Here is a 21,740-nt window from a genome sequence, read left to right on the forward strand (position 1 = left end):
AAATGACCCTATCCGGATACCTTGCTTCTTTCACTTCAGCACTAAGTCTCGTTTAATTAGAATTTTGATTATCTTCATGACCCATCCTTCTGATATGGGTATCACTATATCTGTAATATTCTTTTCAACCTCTAAGTCTGACCAATAGCAATCAAATATTTTCTTGCTTGTAAATGATTTACTATGTCGAGGCATTTTCCTTGTTGCTGTAAACATGCTTCCATATATAATGATTTCACTTATGAGACAGTCTATTAGTGAACTTTTTCCATTAAACCTTTGAGCGTTTATTCTTGCTCTGGTTCATATGTATAACTGTCATCAGCATGCACCTCCTCCTTTGTTGACATGCCCTAATATCCATAATTGTGTAACTTCAATAGCTTCTATTGTGCTTTGTTATCAGATCATGGAATATTATACATGTTACAGTATTCAAGTCTTGTGAAAAGGAATGTTAGCACAGATATAAAAGCACAATTATTTCAATAAAATTACATGGTCATTATAAATTCCGTAGATAAACTGCATATACATGTGCTGCACTACATTGTAACTGGTAATATTCATGCAAAATGTGTATATTTTATAAGTAATGAAAATTTTTACCAAAATTATGTTTATGATCCTATGTGAGTCCCTGTACATTTCGGGGTGTATGTACATCTAATAATTTTCTCAATATATACCTTTTTTTTTTTTATTTTGCTCATTGAAACTGGTATAACCATTCTGATAAAATAAGAACCATTATTAATTATTTATTATAACATCCATTTTCTTGGGGAACAACCATTTCAGTTTCATTTGTAGGGAGGTGGGTGGATGGGGTAAAACTACTGGGTAGATACACATGTATATAGAACCTGAACTTGAAAATGAGTAAACTTTCCTCCACTGGGAAGAAGTCAATCTGACCTTGAATACCCCCACCCCCTCCCTGCCAACTAGTTTCAGTGAATAAATATATACAAAAAAGTATCCGGTCATCTCCTAAAATAAAACTCTATCTGCAAGGGTATTATTATTACTATTATGGTTATTTAGACAAAGTATCGAATAAATTACAAAGCTTAATACAATTTTTTTTAAGAATACATGTATTCTACAAAACTAAGATAAATGCCCTGACAAAATTCAACAGCTCCCCCCTCCTATTTGAATGAAATTATCACTCTTTTATCATGTTTATAGATCTTAATTTCATTCCCTTTTTTAATTCTTTCCAGTTTGTACTGAAGGCCATATGTTTTGGCTGCATTCGTGTGTTCTTTGCACAAGCGGAATATTGTAAACGTGTATCATGATACTTGCTTTGTCCTTGCTTGTTTTAGGATGAATCTTCTATCCGCATACATGCACAATGTTTGCTTGTCTCTCCAATAAACAAAACATCATCACGATGTTTTAAAGCATACATGTATTATAAACGTTTTAACAATTAGATTTCATCACAATTTCCATGTCTACACACCGATACAACATAATGGGCCTTAGCGCAGGGGCTATTTGCTTGTTCTAGCTAGATTGTTGCTTTTTTTTCTTACATTTAAAGATATTTAAAATGAGTTTTCCACTTTCATTGTACAATGATGATCCACAACTCCCTTTGTTCATACAAAATGATCATACATCACCATGATGACCTTCGTTATTCCATGTTTATAAAAATGTCATTTTTACCCCATAATACCAAAGAGTTCCAACAAGGGGAGATAACAATTTAACTCCAGGAAATTGGTTGCAGGGGGCTTAAATAAGCAATAGAAATTTATATGAAGTATCTAAATCGGTTATTCCTATTTTCAAAAAATATATATATATATTCGATTTAGAATTTTCTTTCTTTTTTTTTTCATTTAGATATTTAGGAAATAGCCAATAAATATGATAATAGGCTGTTATTTGAAATATGCGAAATTGTAGCAAAGTGTGGTATTTCAAAATTTATTTTGAACATGTAGATATTATTTCCCAAGCTCAATATTTTAATACATAGTAGACCTAAGACCATTCTAAAGATTACGCTTATTTTAATTAAATTTTTTGCTTGGTCTTGAGAGAAAATAGCATTTAAAATTTGCTAAAGAATCATACTCATTGATTTAGGATCTATAAAAAGACCTTTAAAAGATAAAACATTCATTTGAATTAAGTTTTTCTTCATTATTTGCATATAAATAAGACCATGCTTTTGAAAAGAAAACACAATTTGAAAATAATCTGATGGCAGAAGGTCACTTTTTGAATTAATCAGTTTGTACGGTTTTGTCCGTATAATTTAGTGTGATTTTATTAGTGTGAATATGCAAATGAGTTGTTAGTAGAAATAGATGCGAGGTTCAACAATTTTCTGTAAATATTCTGACTTCTACTTTTATGCAGAAAATTTTAAGCCACTAAAAAATCCTAGGTTGCAACCTTCCATTTGGACGATTCTTTTAATTTTGCACGGACAGACTTTTAATGTAATTAATATTTTGTTAGTTGAACTTCCTTTGTCAAAATGTTATAGAGTTGTAAATTTTCTGTCTTGTATACAAATCAATATATTTTTCATGCTTTTAAAAAGGCAAACTGCCAAAAGTTCTGGAAATTCTATTTTACTTATACACTAATATAGAGTTGAAAAATATATTGCAAGCCAGAATTTGGAAATGCAAAAATTTTATTTATGGAATAAATGGGAAGGTCTATTTGACAATAATATTAAGTTTTAATCTGTTACAATACGTGAGGTTTTCCTGTGTACTTATATTGATAAATAACTATTTTTCTCTCTCTTAATTTTAAAATATATTAACAAGTAAGCTTCCATGAACCACAATGAATGAGTGTTAGTGAGAAAAAAGGAGCAAATGGATAGGTAAAAAAGAATAATATGTACTTGATAACGTATGTTAGTATTCAGTTTAAATAATGGATAAATAAAAACTTAACAAATTGTTAATTATATATATTAGATTATAAGAATTTCATCTTTTTGTAATTTTAAATCATTTAGAAGTTATTTCATTTTCTTTTAAATTATTAACAAGATTATTTTTTGTATAATCGGAAGATAGAGATCAAGTTGATAAACTAAATATCATTCGTCTTTTGAGCAAAAAAGAAAAAAAAGTATTATATTGGTAATGTAAATATTTCGAGTAGGAATTAAACCTCTAAGTGAGAGGAGTAAATTGTTTTATATACAGTATTTATACTTATATCGATTACAATGAAAAGTCAAGGTAATTGAGGTGATAAGTTATTTGTATTTATTTTGTAGGGTCTTGAGGTCTTAAACATCCTTTTTATAGGTGTTTATAGAAATAATCATTCAATTTTTCTTATGTTCATCATTTTGACCTGATGTATGTCTACGGACGGATTTTTCTTTCTATTTTCCAATGGATATAGTTATATTTAGTTCCCGAACTACATTTCAACGTACGTTGTGGTATAATGTTTATCAGCGTATAAGTCTCCATCCTCGCAAGCCAGGGTTCCTGAGTCAACACGTTGCCGTTGGACCCCTGGCATATTTCATTCAATATTTATGGGCTGACTGTAGCGACGTCTTTCGGAAAGATTACAAATCCTGATTGTTTTTCTTATCTTTCAACCAATCACATTAAGCCATTCTATGATAAACAACTTGTAACACGTGCATTTGAGGTGTCAACTGAATCCTTATCTAACTATTTATGAAAGCTTTAATTTGATTGGTGCTTCTCAATGAGAGAAGCAAGCCCACGAATATTGAATTAAATATGCCAGGGGTCCAACGGCAACGTGTTGACTCAGGACCCCTGGATTGCGAGGATGATAAGTCTGTGCAATAACAAGTTCAATGCGACTATGTTATAAACTTGTTGAGAAGCATGATTAATAATTCTTTTTATGTTTTACCTTCAGCTTCTCTAAATCTTTTTTTTCTCTCTCTGTGTGTTTTAAAGGATATGTTTTAATCATGTGTTTCTATTTTTAATTTATACAATGAAATTTTTTTTCTAAGTGGAAAAAAAATTCAAATGCATATTTATCGAAGTAATTGCTGGTTAATGTCGAGGATGATAAGAGATATAATTCTGTAATGCAGCAGGTGTTGTTCGATTTTTAATTTCCAAATAACAATTTATGTTGACTTTAGTACAAATTGAAAACAAAAAATGTAAAAAAAATTATTACGAAGTTTATGAAAATATTAAAATAATAAAACGACCTTAGACTAAGTTTTTCTTAATGTGAGTGTTATTCTCACATTTTCAAGTATTTCATCTTCATAGCAATTTAAATACAGGGGTATTTACTGTAAATCAAGTTGTACGTGTATACTAAGATGTATCGACAAGCAAGTTTATTTCCAGATATTTTAAACCAGAAGATTTCACTTTTTAATATTCCGTTGCACCCCCTTCGACCTGCCAGCGTTGACCGTTTGCTTACTGACAACAGAGCAAATTTCTCCCTGGTTTATGTTGTAATCGCTTTTAAAATTGCACGTGTAGATATTTTCCTTACGTAATTGCTAACTTAGCAAATTACTATATAGAAAATATCATGGTTTTACCGTTTGCTCGATAATGACAAGGAGCACAGGGAGTGGGAGCGGTGGACAGAGATACTTACTCCTCTATGACACCTGACCCCACCTCTGATGTTTTTAGATGTCCGTATTTGCTCTGCTTCCTATTTGTTTTGTTTCAATGGACTATTGAGCTTGATTCCTGTTCGTTATCATCATATTTCATGATTGCAATTTGTGGCATTATTATTTGAAAATGAAAAAAAAAGATATGATTTTAAATCTAATTTATGTTATTCTGCTGGTAAATCTTTACTCCATGAAATTATAAACGGAGGGTATTTGAAAAGTTCCAAACTTTTTTGATGAAGCCTTTTCGTAGACGTTGAAGTTGTATACCTCTAATAAAGTCACAATTTTTGTGATATATTAATTAATGCAATGACGTCATGGTTCCGTGTGCCCAGTATACCGGGTTTTGTAATACATGATGACGTCGTAAGCGGATCTATAATCATCGTTTTTGTTAAAACTTTTTTTAAACAAATTTGTACCGAGCTCTGCCAGGACCAAAAAATATTTTAATATGATAAGTCAGCTATTCCAAATTTCTCTTCATAGCTGCATTAAGGTCCAATTACTTTATCACGGATGATTTTTATTCATCTGGTATCGTTCGTTGGTTGATTTATTATAAGGCTTTCTACTTTATTAGAAGAACATATTTCATGTGAACTATGCTATGTTTTTAAAACAAAACATGAAGAACAATAATCTCAGCAGTATAAATAAAACAGAAATAACTCCGCAAACACGCCTGTTGCATTGTGTGCATTTTAAGCATTATTTGTACAATCCAAACAATTATTGCGCCTCACTTTGGAGGTTAAAATAATGAGTATGAGTTTCATAAGTTACAAATAATATCTATTTACCATGATTCGTATTTTGTAAAAACAACGTATTTTGAACCCTTTATTTAGAACATGTATCGTAAAATCTTGCCATTTTTGAAAGATTTTTAACACGTCTTAGAACGATCTCAAAGAACACTTTTACTACTGTATATTACAAATCTACATAATGTCTTTCTAAGGTGTGCTCGAGAATTGTAATCCGAAAAATTAAATTCAAAAGTTAAAAAAAAAGAACATTGATAATGTAATGTGTTACACTGACATTTGGAAGCTAATGTATAAAAGTTGAAACACTTCAATAAATTCTTAATAAATTCCGAGAATCGGACATTTGTTTCTTTGATTTTGAATACCGAAATCGCAGAATTATAATTGCATTGAGTAAGAGACCAATAGTGAATAAGGAAAATATGTATAAAAATTCGATATTTTCAAGACAGCTGACTAAAAAAAAAAAACACTCAACAGTAGCTTAACATTAGAGGCATAAACTATGTGAAGAAACAGCAAATTTTTCATTTTGATATTTGAATTGCAATTGCAAAGTAATCATTTATGACAATTCATATTAACTTCAATAAAATCGATACTTGAACGATTGTAAAAAACAGAGTACGTAACAGTTAGCCAATCACTTTTCTGTCATTGATTAAGTTTCTGATATATATATATATATATTTGGCGGTTGAAAGATCATTTAGCAAACTTTCACAGGAACGCAGCAGTTACTTTTTTTCCTTACAAAAAGAAGAAAAAATGAGCAATCAGTGTCTTATCTCTTTTATTGTCGGATTCATAGTTTTATCCGAACCTATCATTATTTCACAGAAATATAATGCGATACTGGAATTTAATGATAAGAAATCAAATCACGAACTTTTAGGAGAATATAATTCTCATTCATTGACGAGTGTGCCGCGATGTGTCAAAGGGAATGTGTCTTCTTTGGTTTCAACTCTCAAATGAAGAAATGTCGTACCCACAAGGAAAGATTAACGTCTGAGATGTCTGATGAGGCCGGTTGGAGATACTACTCTGGTAACTGTATGTATAATTGTTATTTCTTTTATGTCTGTTTGCTTGTTTGGTTGTTTGTTTTTAAGGTCCCATTGAAGAATTTTTCACTCACATGGAGACGCCACCACTTGCCGATGGAGGGCTACAAATGTTTACCTATGTTCGGCACTCGGGGGCCATTGAAAAGTGAATAATCTTTTTCGTGCCAACACCTACTTCGACAGGGGACATCGGTTTATACAGTCTTATCCGAAGGTCCAGTGTCCACGTCCCGCGGTGGATTCGAACCCGCGACGTAAGGATTAGCTCCTTACTCGGCGAGTCTAGAGCAGATGCTCTAACCACTGCGCCACGCCGGCGACTTTTTCTGTCTAACATAAATCACAAAAAACACTCTAAACGCTTCATCTGCTTTTATCCAACTCCTTTTAGGTCGAAGAGGTTTACCAATATTTACTATTCACGATACGATTTTTCCCGTGAGATTACTGTTTTATGCGGTATAAACAGTTTTGTTTTCAACATTATTAATTCTGTATAATATATTTGTCTCTTTACTGATTTTTTCTTATTATTTTTATTTCTAATTAATGATTAATTTGAGGTTGATGGAATTATATTTTGTGATTCCACAATTTTATTTTTCTTTACTTTCTGTTAGTATTAACTTTGATAAAAAAAATAATTTAAACTTCTATTGTATAGAATATATTTATGACATATATAAGGTAAACTTTTCACACGGTGATTCTACAGTAATTATATTAATTTTTAGCTTAATGACACTGTATCATTCTTAACCATTAGAAAATTATAGCTTGTAATTGACTAAATAATCGAAAAAGAGAGCACTTTTAGTTAGGAACTCGAAAATGCTATCTTGCAAATAACTGTCCTGAAAGCTGGGTGGAGAATCCTGCGCCATGCAGTAGTAAGCACCCTCTGTCTACCGGTCAGATCCACCGTGTGTCCCCTGTCCTGATCTGGAAAACGGAAAGTTCGTGGACATTTCATTGTGAAAATAAAGGCCTTACAATCTGTGTTAAAGACGTCAGTCTACATTCAATACAACGACAGACTGTATTTGAAAACAAGGTCATTGTACGGACCTAAGAATTTAGGAAATGTTCACTTTAACATACCTTATATCAGCTGAAAGAAACGATATCATTGCCATGTTTTTTTTACAAGTAAAATTAGTTCTCTTTCACTGTCCACGTGGTACACCATCTGATCTATAAATGTATTCCTCATCAATATTCCTATAAGAAATACAAATAATGTTCGAATTATCAACAGAGTATTGGAGTTAATTGTATTAAATTTTAAAAATACTTTTAACCATATCATCGATTAAAAATCTGAAACAATTAGAAAACCAAAATAATTTCATGTAATTAGGGGAGCTTAACATAATCTACATTTTAGTTCACAATCTAGCTTCAACAATTAACCTTAATATATCTTGCAGGTATAATGTATCCTCTCACTGCCTGTATTTAGGCATAATATGATTCCAGTATATTTTTTTTTCTTTTTCAGTTATTCCCTTAGATTGTAAGGATCTTCACGCAGATGGTTACACTGATACAGGGGTGTATAACATTTACCCCCATGGCACCATTACCAGTCCTGTCAGAGTTTACTGCGACATGGAGACAAGGGACGGAGGGTGGACGGTATCTAGTTTATATCAAAATTAAAAGTACAAAAAATAATTTACAGTCAGTGTTCTTGCTGTTTAAAGGATTGTAGAATTAAAAAAAAATATATGTATAATTTGAGTTGATATATCATAACACATTGATTCTACAATTCTTCTTCGAACCAATGAATTGTATTGTTATACATTTTAATTTTCAAAGGCAATTCAGAAACGCGTGAACGGGTCCCTGAGTTTTGATAGGACCTGGACGGAATATAAGAATGGTTTTGGTTCACTTGAAGAGGACGTCTGGGTTGGTAAGTGTAAATCACTTTCAAATAAGGGTTATCACCCGCTACGAAGTTTGACAACATTTCTTTATTATGGCAGATATAAATTTGAAGCGTATCAAAGATTTGGTTTTAAGACTGGGTAGTATGTTTCGACAATACTCACTTATCCTGTTTAATTTGTATCTTAAATAATGAGAAAATAATGAAAGCAAGAGGTAATTAAAAATCACTTAGTGGCATGGTATTAAAGAGACGAAAAATAGCACTAGTGTCTACAGCTTAAGAAAATAATTTGATTTTCATCAAGGTATATTCATATTCAAAATAGAATTAATTGTATGCAATACACTTTACAGTTGATTTTAAATATATCTTAATGCAGGAAATGATATAATTCATCAGTTAACAAAAGAAAACAACTCATTCCTCTATGCTGCTATCACTCTCCACAATGGTACAAGGCTGTATGAGTTGTACGATCGCTTCTCTGTCTCCGATGAAACAGAAAAATATCAACTCTTTCTTGCAGGACCGGCCACGGGAACCTTAGGTAAGTGTTTTTTTTAGGTAAGTTCTGAAAATTGGGTTCAAATCAAGTGCACCATCATATAATTCTTTGCATATAATGTTTATTTAGTTGTTGAAAAAAGAGACAAAGAGACATGTTTCTCTAGTATTCAGTAAAGGTCTTTGATTCTGAGTTAAGCAAACTTCTTTTTTGTATTTTACGATATCATTTGTGAGTACAATTCACAAATTCCGCATGCATTGAATTAGTAACTGCTAAGTAGAAGAAATTTTAAATTATATATCTTAAAAACGAAGAAAATTATGTTTAATTATTTGTATTTACGCAGTACAGTTAAGGTGACGAATGGAAATATCGGCGAAGAAAACACATTCTTTACAAGGATGGGCAATTCTTTTTAGGACTTTACTATTATCGGACAAATGCAATGTGGTTGAAAACTGCATGTTGGGGACGATTAGATTACTTATCTAGAGATGTGACGTAATGTGGCAGTCACGTGATTTTGACAAATATACCTGCAGTATTGAGGTCATATATAAATTCCAATATTGCAAGGGCATAACCACGTTAACAATCTAAGTTTAATTTATAATTATTTTCAACACTCTTTGTAGTTTGTGAAAGGTGTTGCGAACCTATATAGATTCAACTATATAATTGCTAAAATTATGTTTTTAAGATTGTATGTTAAATACTGTGCTGGTCAAGTACATTAAATATAGATATAATTAATTCATTTGCAAAATTAATTCATTTGCAAGATTTCATCAGGTTCGCAGCACTTTTCAAATAGTATATCCAGTAATTAGTATATACAGTAATTAGTATATACAGTAACTAGTATATCCAGTAATTAGTATATACAGTAACTAGTATATCCAGTAATTAGTATATACAGTAACTAGTATATCCAGTAATTAGTATATACAGTAACTAGTATATCCAGTTACTAGTATATCCAGTAACTAGTATATCCAGTTACTAGTATATCCAGTAACTAGTATATCCAGTTATTAGTATATCCAGTAACTAGTAAATGCAGTAACTAGTACATGCAGTAACTAGTACATGCAGTAACTAGTACATGCAGTAACTAGTACATGCAGTAACTAGTACATGCAGTAACTAGTACATGCAGTAACTAGTATATCCAGTGACTAGTATATCCAGTAATAAGTATATACAGTAACTAGTATAACCTGTAAATAGTATATCCAGTAACTAGTATATTCAGTAACAAGTATATCCAGTAACAAGTATATCCAGTAACTAGTATATCCAGTAACTAGTATATCCAGTAATTAGTATATCCAGTAACTAATATATCCAGTAACTAGTATTTCTAGTAACGTGTATATCCAGTTACTAGCATATCCAGTAACTAGCATTTCCAGTTACAAGTATATCCAGTAAGTAGTATATACAGGAACTAGTATATCCAGTAATTAGTATATCCAGTAACTTGTATATCCAGTAACTAGTATATCCAGTAACTAGTATATCCAGTAATTAATACAGTACCCGCATCGTTATTCTTTACAATTCTATCGTGTCCTGTCGTGCATTTATCCTATCATATCGTGCGTGTATCCTGTTGTATCGTGCGTGTATCCTATCGTATCCTATCGTGTCGTGTTTTCCGTTTATCACGTTTGGCGTTTTCCATTGTGTTTTCCGTTTATCAGGTTTTGCGTTTATCGTGAAGATCGTTTATCAGGTTCTATCGTATATCGTGTTTTGCGTTTATCGTGTGCATTCGGAAACTCTCGCTTTTTATCCTTACCTTAAAGAGAAACTCCCGAGATATCTCGAGTTCATTTTTCGTTTTGTTAATTTATTTAGGATTAATCTAACTGTTGAACAGAAAGAGAAATTAATACTCTGGTATATTTGTTTAAGAAAATAAATAAATAAATAAATAAACGTCAAGTTCCGTGACCAAGCAGAGAGGGTAATTCGAAAGTCAAATTCTATTTTTGGACATGAAATAATCGATCTACTGTTTGAGTCATTCGTTATTTTTTTTTTTAATTTGTCGATATGTAAGAAATATTTTTGTCAAAGATAGAGGTATTATAATCCCTTTACACAGTCAGAGTCACAAAAGCAAGATCTTTATTAACTTTGTTTTGATAATTATAGAAACGTAAAACATTAGGTATATGTGCAAAAAATAAATTATGAATTAAAAAATAACAGAATCTTTATTAAGTCTATCCTTTTTATCAATGACGGAAACATAAATTTTGTCCATGTGCGCAAGTTTTGTTGTTCATTTTTATCATCATTTTTTATTTATTTGTTTCTATGATGTGTGTCTACAAGTTTAATGACAATTTATTATACATGAACATGCTCCATTCAATTCATCATATAATAAGTATGTATTATAATATAGATGTTTGCCATTCATATTTACCTACTGCATTTAGAAGATGTAAAAAAAAAAATAATAAATAAACAAACCACACAAATTTTTATTATGCAACTTGCCTGTTTCGGCGTGGAAATGAAGCAATATATACCTTAACTAAGTGACAGGTGGAAGCACTCCCGTGACAACTGACACCTATATGTACATGTACCTGCCCAATCTGTACACGGTCTTCTTGTCAGATCAAGACACCCCTCCCCCTTCCCCTACATGATCGCCCGTGTGTATTCAACGTAGACATGCCTGAACTCCTCTCTCACCTGGTGTCAAGTATTTACATTGAATCCTACTGGATTTCAATGAAATACATCTACTTATTTTCTGGATATTATTCATAATTTGTATGAACAACACTTAATCAACAATTAAAGATTTTATACTAAAAAAATGGTAAATGTACACTTCCGTTACAGATTAAAAATTGAATAATTGAATCAAATAGAATATAGGCGAGGTTCGTCCTCCAAACTCCGTTGAATTAGTTCATTTGTATATTTTTATGTAACTTTTATAGGTTTACAATCATAAACATGATTGGTGTGATCAAATAAAAAAAAAAACTTCTGGATCTTCGGGTTTTCTGTGTTGTCTGTCGTTTTTAACGGCGTCTCAAAGATACATGGAAAAAAATTAAAAATAAAAGAAAACGCCCGGTTCTGCCCTGATACACAAGACTGGTAAATACCTTGAATTTAATTTAACTATTGTTTATCGATTGCATTTAATACGTGACTATATTGAAGAAGTCAATATATATTTTTATTTATTTATTTATTTATTTATTTTTATTTTTTTTTATTTTTATTTATTTATTTTTTTTTTGGCATTTTGAATCGGACCTTTTTTTTTTGGAGGGGGGGGGGGGTGGTGGTGTGGTTATGGACCACCTTCCCCTTCCCTGCTGACTGTGCCTCAAATGTGGTTAAGACTTTCATAATTTACAATGTTTTGTCTATTTTTGCCGATGTTGTTTTGTAACAATTAATACAAAGTCTAATAGCAATAATTGACAATTATTCAATCCAAAAATCCACTTGTTGGAAATTGATTTATTATTAATTTGTGTGTGTGTGTGTGTGTGTGTGTGTGTGTGTGTGTTCTAATACGTTGTAAACAAGTGTACATGTATGTAATCATGCAATGTTATTTATTTAATACAAAGTTTAAGTACCCAATAAATATATTCACATACATTGTAAGCTTTGCTTACACGTGTCTATAGTAGATACAAGTTCTATTATTGTAAATGCTTATAACACAAGCACGCGTTGAAAGCAATGTGATTTCTTTGGAGGCGGCGGGAAGGGGAGGGGGAGTTCTAATAGAAATGTTTTGAAAAGCAAACAAAAATTGTTAAAGACATTATTATTGTCTATGGGCAATATTTTATAAGCATTGTATTTCTACTTTATACTACACATGTTGGTACACTGTAACATTTTTTGGTATACAATTGCATGCTCCCTTCTAGCTTAATCTTAAAAGCCTATAACATTAAAAATACCAAAATAAATACAAAAGAATGGACATGCGATATTTTTTTTCGGATAATAGATGATGACAGATCTAGTGACGTTTATTAATTTATTTAAATTTGATTTCTTTTTGCCGGTCTCCTTCCTCATATATACATAAACAATGTATGTACTTGGAATATGTAAATAATTTCTATGTGCACGGGATATGTGTGACATAAATATTCACATATAGGGGAGATTAATTAATCACAGTCCAGAGCACGATCTGTCTCAATACAACTAGCAAATTTGAGGAATTTTAAAACGTAAAAGAAAATTTAATTAATTTATATAAAATATAAATTAAAGAAAATTCGTAAAAACTTAGAGGAGAAAGCATTAACCTTAAAATAATTATCAAATAATTTTTCAATTGTTTCCCCTAAATTAAGACTAGTAATTTTTTTTCGTAAGATTTGATTTATTAAATACAAATTATTAAAGGCGATTTTGGATACTTCGCAGACTTCTAGCAAAAGATATTGAATCCAAATATTTCATTTTTTTTTTACATGTTTTTCCGTAAAAGTAATCAATGTTTATTATGAATTTCATAAGGTTTTATTTGTTAAAATAATGAATATATTTAAAGCGTTTCGTGAATTTATTGCACTTGGGTGTAAAACTGCGCTTGTTTACGGAATTTTTGAGCCACCGACAAATTAAAATTTCCGCAATTATACGACTCAAAATTCAAATTTAACGATTCGACGGATTTCGACATTTGTATAATTACACAAAAAATTCGCCTATTTTCCATCATAGAGTGGAATTAATCTTAAAATAATTACAGTTTGAATTTGATGACGATCAATTTTATTGAAAAAAAAACGCATCTTTTACAAAAACATCATTACTTCAAATGTTTTATAACGATAGATTTAAAATGTTTTATCATTTCGATTTAAAATTGAGGCTTTGTAAGTAATTAAAATTATCATACTACAGTATATCAAAGAGGAAACTTTTCGTCTTGTCAAAAAACGTTTCGCATTTTAAAACAATCCTATCAGGTTTGCGTTTATCCTATCGTGAAGATCGTTTATCAGGTCTATCGTATTTTGCGTTTATCGTATTTTGCGTTTATCGTGTTTTGCGTTTATCCTATCGTGCGTGTATCCTGTCCTATCGTGCATGTATCCTATCGTATCGTGCGTTTATCCTATCGTATCGTGTATCCTGTAAAGAATAACGATGCGGGTACTGTATATCCAGTAACTAGTATTTCCAGTAACGTGTATATCCAGAAACTAGCATATCCAGTAACTAGTATATACAGCAAGTAGTATATACAGTAACTAGTATATCCAGTAACTAGTATATACAGTAACTAGTATATCCAGTAATTAGCATTTCCAGTAACTAGTATATCCAGTAACGTGTATATCTAGTAACTAGTATATCCAGTAACTAGTGTATCCAGTAAGTAGTATATCCAGTAACTTGTATATCCAGCAACTAGCATATCCAGTAACTAGTATATCCAGTAACTAGTATATCCAGTAACTAGTATATCCAGTAAGTAGTACATCCAATAACGTGTATATCCAGTAACTAGTATATCCAGTAACTAGTATATCCAGTAACTAGTATATCCAGTAACTTGTATATCCAGTAACTAGCATATTCAGTAACTAGTATATCCAGTAACTAGTATATCCAGTAGCTAGTATATCCAGTAACTTGTATATCCAGTAACTAGTATATATAGTAAATTGTATATCCAGTAACTAGTATATCCAGTAACTAGTATATCCAATAACTAGTATATTCAGTAACTAGTATATCCAGTAACGTGTATATCCACTAAGTAATATATCCAGTAACGTGTATATCCAGTAACGTGTATATCCAGTAACGTGTATATCCAGTAACGTGTATATCCAGTAACGTGTATATCCAGTAACGTGTATATCCAGTAACTAGTACATCCAGTAACTAGTATATCCAGTAACGTGTATATCCAGTAACGTGTATATCCAGTAACTAGTACATCCAGTAACGTGTTTATCCAGTAACGTGTATATCCAGTAACGTGTATATCCAGTAACGTGTATATCTAGTAACGTGTATATCCAGCAACGTGTATATCCAGTAACGTGTATATCCAGTAACGTGTATATCCAGTAACGTGTATATCCAGTAACTAGAATATCCAGTAACGTGTATATCCAGTAACGTGTATATCCAGTAACGTGTATATCCAGTAACTAGTATATATAGTAACTAGTATATCCAGTAACGTGTATGTCCAGTAACGTGTATATCCAGTAACGTGTATATCCAGTAACTACCTTTGATGGTCTATTGTTATTCAGCTTGAGTTTCTTGATGATTTTCAATAATTTACATTTTTGACTACTAATGATTAGGAAGTTTACAGTGCGTATTTGATATGTAATGTCAAAATGTTTATGAAAGCTTGATGTTTAAAGAAAATTATTTGATCGGGAACATAGTCAAATTAAAACAACCGAATTCAAAACATCCTAATGTATTTTGCTGAGGAATGCTACGGCATTCAAAACACCATAACACAGAAAGGTGGTCAAAAGGTTAAAGTATGCGTTTTATTTTGACGTCACAAACGTTGAACGCCTTGGAAGTGCTACGTCAGGAGTTAAAATCAAAATCAAAATTCGCGCTCACATTGAACAGAATCTGTTGCAATGTCTCTTCTATTAATTGTAACTTATCTAAGGATAATACAGGGATTTTGAAATCTAAATCAAATTTCGTCAATGCAAGGAGTTAAAAATGTAAAATAATATAAGCGAAAAAGCTCGTTACTCAATTCGTTTGCACATACTGTTGCAGTTATGAGACTATATCCTGCATAAAATAATGATTCAATACTTAAATGAATCAATCTATTATCTCTGTGATGTATTTTCTCGACAGGTGACAGTATGTTAAACACGGGGGATTCTAGCTACAACCTGTCAGGGATGTACTTCAGCACACCAGACAGGGATAACGACAGGTGGAGTGATAACTGTGCTGCTGAAATTGACATTAGAGGAGGGTGGTGGTTTAACCGCTGTCACACCGCCTTCCTCAACGGTCCCTGGTCCCCGGCAGACTGGTGGTGGCCTTGGTCTCTTAAGGTACTGAATGGAACATATGTGAGGGGGACTCTGATGTTAATAAAACGTCACTAGGTAAACAACACTCAATCTTAAAAACCCGTATTTAATATTTGGTATTTCCTTGAACATTTTAAACGGTTATCAGAATATTCGTAAAAGGCATAAAACATGCCTTTTTTTCTAAAACATTTTCAAATTCTTTTACTTTTTTCATAAAACATTATTTAATTCTTTTATTTTTTTTATAAAACATACCCTTTTATTTTTCTTAAAAATTATTTAATATTTTTATTATTTTTTTTTTTTTTTACTTACAACAGATGGACATTCAAAATTGAGAGACCAGGCCTCAAATTGACGACGATCACCAATCAGTCAAATGAAACATTTCTGATAAAAGAGACAATTTTAAATTTATCATGGGATTCTATTCATTTTTTTTTTTTTTTTTTTTTTTTTTTTTTGGATAATGTTATATATTAAGAGAGAAAACTTGTAAAGGATTGTGTTTTGAGGGGGTATTGTGGTTGAAATATTTGCTGAAGCAATAATGTTTTATCAATTTTCCTTACCAAATGTACCCAGTTAAAACTGTACATAACATGTGTTGTAATAAATTTGAAAATAGAAATATTTCGTTCTTATTTACAAACACTGCCACACTGCCATATGAAGATACCTTGACGGATAATTGGGATAAAGATTGTTCTATTATAAAAAGTATTACAGTGGAAACTGTTTTCTCCGACACCTGTACAATCTGTGAATTCCGACATTGAATTTCATTCTTATTTCTACTAATTTCTATTATCTTTACACTGTGTAATCTTACATCATGTTTATTTTCTCCCAGTGTATGTCGGATAAAACAGGTTTCATTGTAATCAAGGTATTTTATAACCTAATCATAATTAGTTACATTGGATGTTCATGTTCTGCAGTACAATATATCCACGGTTATGCTTCATTTAAGAGATTGCCCCCCATTTTTTTTTCCATGCATGCATATTTTGAATGGATGAGCAGACATAATCCATTATATACTTAAGATACTTTATATACATAACAATAATTGTTTTTTTTTTTTTTTTTTTTGTTTTTTTTTTTTTTTTTTGTTTTTTTTTTTTTTTTTGTTTTTGTTTTTGTTTTTTTGTTTTTTTTTGTTTTTTTTTGATGCTCTTGTTCCATTTTTATTTTGTGAAAAAAGAAATGAGCTAAATATTTGACGTCAGATATACTTTATATTTCTTTCTACAAATTGAATTATACCATTAATCCCAGATGCAATGAATAGTAACAAATATTAATTTTACACATTTATTGTGAAACAATGATTACATTTTGTGGCGACTATTTGTCACAATCTATTTATACATAGATGTAAATACCCCGGCGGAACCCAGAGAATCACTACCTGCCTACCGGGATGACCTCCCTAGATCCTTGGCGCGATAGCGCCCCCACAAGTGACTGTGGTGGGAACAGACCTCTTGGTACCAACAAGAGTGAGTGCCACATCAAATGAATGAATTCAAGTTCTGACTCGGGCCCTAACTCTATACCTGCCTCCCCTGGAATACAACAACAACATGGGGATAATACCCCCAGGGGTAGGCCCCAAAACTTGCCTTTGGTACCCACAAAGATCAAGCTGGTCCCTCAGGTACCGCTGAGGTAACCCCCAAATCAATCCTCCCCAGTACTGAGGATAGATTACCCAGAGTTTTGAGCCAGACATGAGAGAATTCCTCATTCGTGGTAATCCCCAACCGCCAAATGAACTTGTCTATACAAGTTCACCCCCCACTAACGTGTTAGGTGTATACATGTTAGTTTTTAATTCATTCCATTTCACCCACCTGACCTTTAAATTTCAAATTTTATAAGTGTTCATGTATAATAGACACTTGTTAGTTGTTCCGTGTAATAAATCAAGACTCATCTTGAACTCATCTTGGATTAAACTTATATCAGACCAAATAACTGACATACTTTGGACTAATAACTTGCAGCATAAGCAGGAACGTTCCATACTATGAAACAATAATGATCCAGGCGAGGTGCCCAGGTCCTTGAAACCTTAATGTACCACCCGAGTGCAATTTAATCTATTCTAAAACAAAGAGTCAAATTCCTCCACTCCAAACCCATTTTTTTAAATCAAATTGAGGGCTTTTTCCTCAAGGACAAATGGTGTCACTTTGGGTAGCTCAGTATCCTATGAATGCCATATCCCAGACTACACACAATCTACAAAAACTAAAATTTTTATATGGATAAATGTATAATACGTTTAAGCCAAAATTGAGCTATAATATTTTAATTATACAAATCTCACACCAATGTTTGAGGCATATATAGTTATGGATTCCACCTGCCCAATTGTTTAATAATTTGTTCAGGAATGCCCTATAATACTGCTGCTGAAAAGAGTGTGATCTAAAACAGTATTTGTTTATGTTACAGAAATGTATAGTATTGCAATTAGGGTTTGATAACTAATAACACGTTAGTAGTTAGGGGATTAACATTGAAATGTACCAAAATTTGGCCATGGCTAGGTGTACCAAGTTCATACTCTATTGTTAACGATTTATTCATCAATCTAGCTTAATGATACCAATGTGACATTGTTGAAAAGGTGTGAATCAATTATTGAAACTTATTGTTTCCACTATTGACCTGAGATGCACGAGGACCCAAAGCCCAAAAATGAAGCCACTGTCAATGCAAAATAGAATCTGCAATTTAATTTGATATAATAACTAACTAATGAACTCTGCTTAAATATAATAGTGAAATAAGTGATATTAACTACAATTTCTAACCAATAGTCTGACCTTAGCAGAATTGACTATTTGTACGACCGATTGCTTGTCAGTATGCAATAATATCCTGTTGTTAGCCAAAGGTACCTCGATAAACATTTATAGGTATTCCGGAATTTGGAAAAAATTGCATGGTATTAATACTCATATCATAATGGCATTTTTCTTATATTTTTTTCAATCATTATATAACACATACCTGTAGTGTAAAAAGCATGTGCTATCGTTGGAAAACATCAAATATCACTTCAAATTTCATATCATAGTTAACAAAGCAAGCTTGAAGGAAAAACGATTTATCTAAAGATTTTTAAATACTTTTATGGGACACAAATGTCAACTTTTCCCAGTTTCTAGACTACGAAGAACTTGAGTTGCATGAATAAAAATTGTTTTACGAAACGATTGAATTTCAAGCTTAATTTGAGTCTTTTTTGATTAAATGATCATTTTTTTTTTATTTTTATAAAGAGTTATCCTTCTTGGCTGGGGAGCGGATATTCAAGATTACGAAAATCAGCTACATAACTTCATCTACTTTTATTTTTAGTTATTTTACTTAATTTGTGTTTAGCATTCTAGACACCTATCCTGGGATTGTTACATAGCTCAGTCAATGTATCTTGAGGTAAAACTATTAAGAATAGATATAACTGTCTCCATTCTATCCTTTAGAGTCAAACCTGATGAGAGTTCCGCGGTCTTGTCAGTAGATATTCCACGTTCAACACAAACCTAGTGCAAAATATCTAGCATATGTTTACAAATAGTGTCACCCAATTTTCCTGTAAAAATAAAAAAATCATCTATGTAATAACATTATCAATAAAATTATTTCAGAGCTATTAAAGACCAATGAAGGCACCAATAGAATTTCTTAATTCTTAATCAAATATACACTCCATGAAGTTTAATATCATTGGATATTTCTAAAATCTAAATCATTTAATGCCCAATCCATATTGGTAATATAATTCTAGCTAACCTTACAGCTACATTTATTTGCAATTATGATACTTCACCGGAGAAGAATAAATGACAGTGGAGTGTATTATAACTGTGTCTAAAATTATATCATTTCTGTTTATATTTTAAATTCTGCTCTATAAATGCGAGGTGATTATATATGCAGAATTCCAAAAATATCTACATCATTGACAATTCTATAGATAAGAAACCTCTAGAAATCTTAACACTATTGGAATATATGTATCTTATTCATTTTATGCAATATATTCAGTTAAACAAACCCAATATTTAGGGGAATAAATCCTTTAAAATAAAACCCCGACCATATAGGGGTATAACATCTTGTCTGAATTCAACCCCGACCATATAGGGGTGCAACATCTTGTTTGAATTCAACGCCGACAATATAGGGGTGAAAAATCCTGCTAAAATTAAACCCCGACCATATAGGGGTGCAGGATACTGCTTAAGTAAACTTCAACCATACATATGCAAAATCCCGCTAAAATTAAACACCGACCATATAGGGGTGCAGGATATTGCGTAAGTAAACCCCGACCATATAGGGGTGCAAGATCCTGCTAAAACTAAACCCCGACCATATAGGGGTGTGAAATCCTTCTAAAACTAAAATTTATGGTTAGTCTTAAATAAGCTGTTAATAAATAATACACAGGATCCAATTAAACAACCTCAACTTTACGGGGGTGTCATAAATGTATAAATTAAATGATATAATATTTATATGACTATATGCATCATTATATTAGATTGCATTAAATCACCACTGCATATGTGGATTTTGAAAATCAACAGGTGAAAAATGGAAAAATGTATCGTTAGACTAAATATAAATGCTGCACAAACATGTACCCACCATTATTGATAGACTTTATCAAGGAAACAATAACAGCTCTCAAATTATTATAATATTCCTTATTTCCCTGATTATTCAAATGGACCCCATCCGCCAGAAATACCATACTATGATTAACCAGATAGGCGAAAGAATGCTGCTCCCTCTACATTCTGCAAGTAATAGGACATGCGTCTATTTAATTCATCAACTCTCTTGCACTCTGTGTCCACAGGAAACCTGATACGTCTTGTCGGGGGAATTCTATGCAATGTCTGAAGCACCACTACTTTTTTCACATCTTCCGCATCACGGAGATAAATTACAAAGTCTGCAAGTTCATGAAAAATGTCTTCCACTGATGTGTTTCTCCGACACAGATCGTTTGATACAGCTTGTAACAAAACAACATCTGGACGCAAGTCTCTTACGTAACGAGTGCCTTGCGCACGAATTTGAGCCAGTGGCGCTCCCCCATAACCTAAATAGAAAATCTGTAGCTCCTCTGAATTAAGATTTAAATTCGGCGTCACCCGATGGTCAGAACAAGTTGATATAAACAAAGTTCTCAAAACTGCGTATAAATGAATGCCCCAGAATAAGGACTTTTAATGTCATTCTATCCTCAGCATCATGATGTACAGTCACAGATACCACAAAGTGCAACGATTATAAATTCAAGCCTTTATAACAAGGGGCATCATGTTATTGTTCGCATAAATTACTTACAGTGTCTATAAACCGTATCCTTGGAACAAAATAATGCACGAAAATGGAAATAATTTTGCTGAACTGTGGGTCAAAACATTTTCCAGACAAAGTGTGCAGACTAGAGATGAAATTTTGCAACATGTCTGCCCTTCTAGCTTTTTCGGTAGACTATGAAAATCGGGGTCATAAGGTGCTTGATTATATTGCGTCCTCTATTTAAAACTCATGGTCTCAATAATGTTTAACCACTACCAAGAACGCACGAGTTATCGCTCTTGCACTGGTATTAAAAGCATTTATCACAATATGGTGATAAATGCAATTAATTTATTTGTTTGGCTTATTTTTTTTTCTGGCAAGAAACGCAATGATGCCAGATTCGTACGTCTTAGAGGTCTAACGTTTTTAGCAAGGGTACGTTA

General features: G+C 31.9%; 1 protein-coding gene across 1 annotated transcript; it reads left to right on the forward strand.

Annotated features, from left to right (window-relative positions):
- Positions 1-6,347: 6,347 nt before the first annotated feature.
- On the forward strand, positions 6,348-16,026 carry LOC133198505 (fibroleukin-like). The gene is made up of 5 exons (XM_061334589.1): positions 6,348-6,465; positions 7,987-8,123; positions 8,310-8,406; positions 8,765-8,932; positions 15,767-16,026. The coding sequence occupies exons 1-5, from the start codon at positions 6,348-6,350 to the stop codon at positions 16,024-16,026; spliced, it is 780 nt and encodes a 259-aa protein (XP_061190573.1).
- The last annotated feature ends 5,714 nt before the right edge of the window (positions 16,027-21,740 follow it).

Source organism: Saccostrea echinata, unplaced genomic scaffold (assembly GCF_033153115.1).
Source record: "Saccostrea echinata isolate AGI-Se365-2 ecotype Australia unplaced genomic scaffold, CSIRO_AGI_Sech_v1 ptg000033l, whole genome shotgun sequence".
Lineage (NCBI taxonomy): Eukaryota > Metazoa > Mollusca > Bivalvia > Ostreida > Ostreidae > Saccostrea > Saccostrea echinata.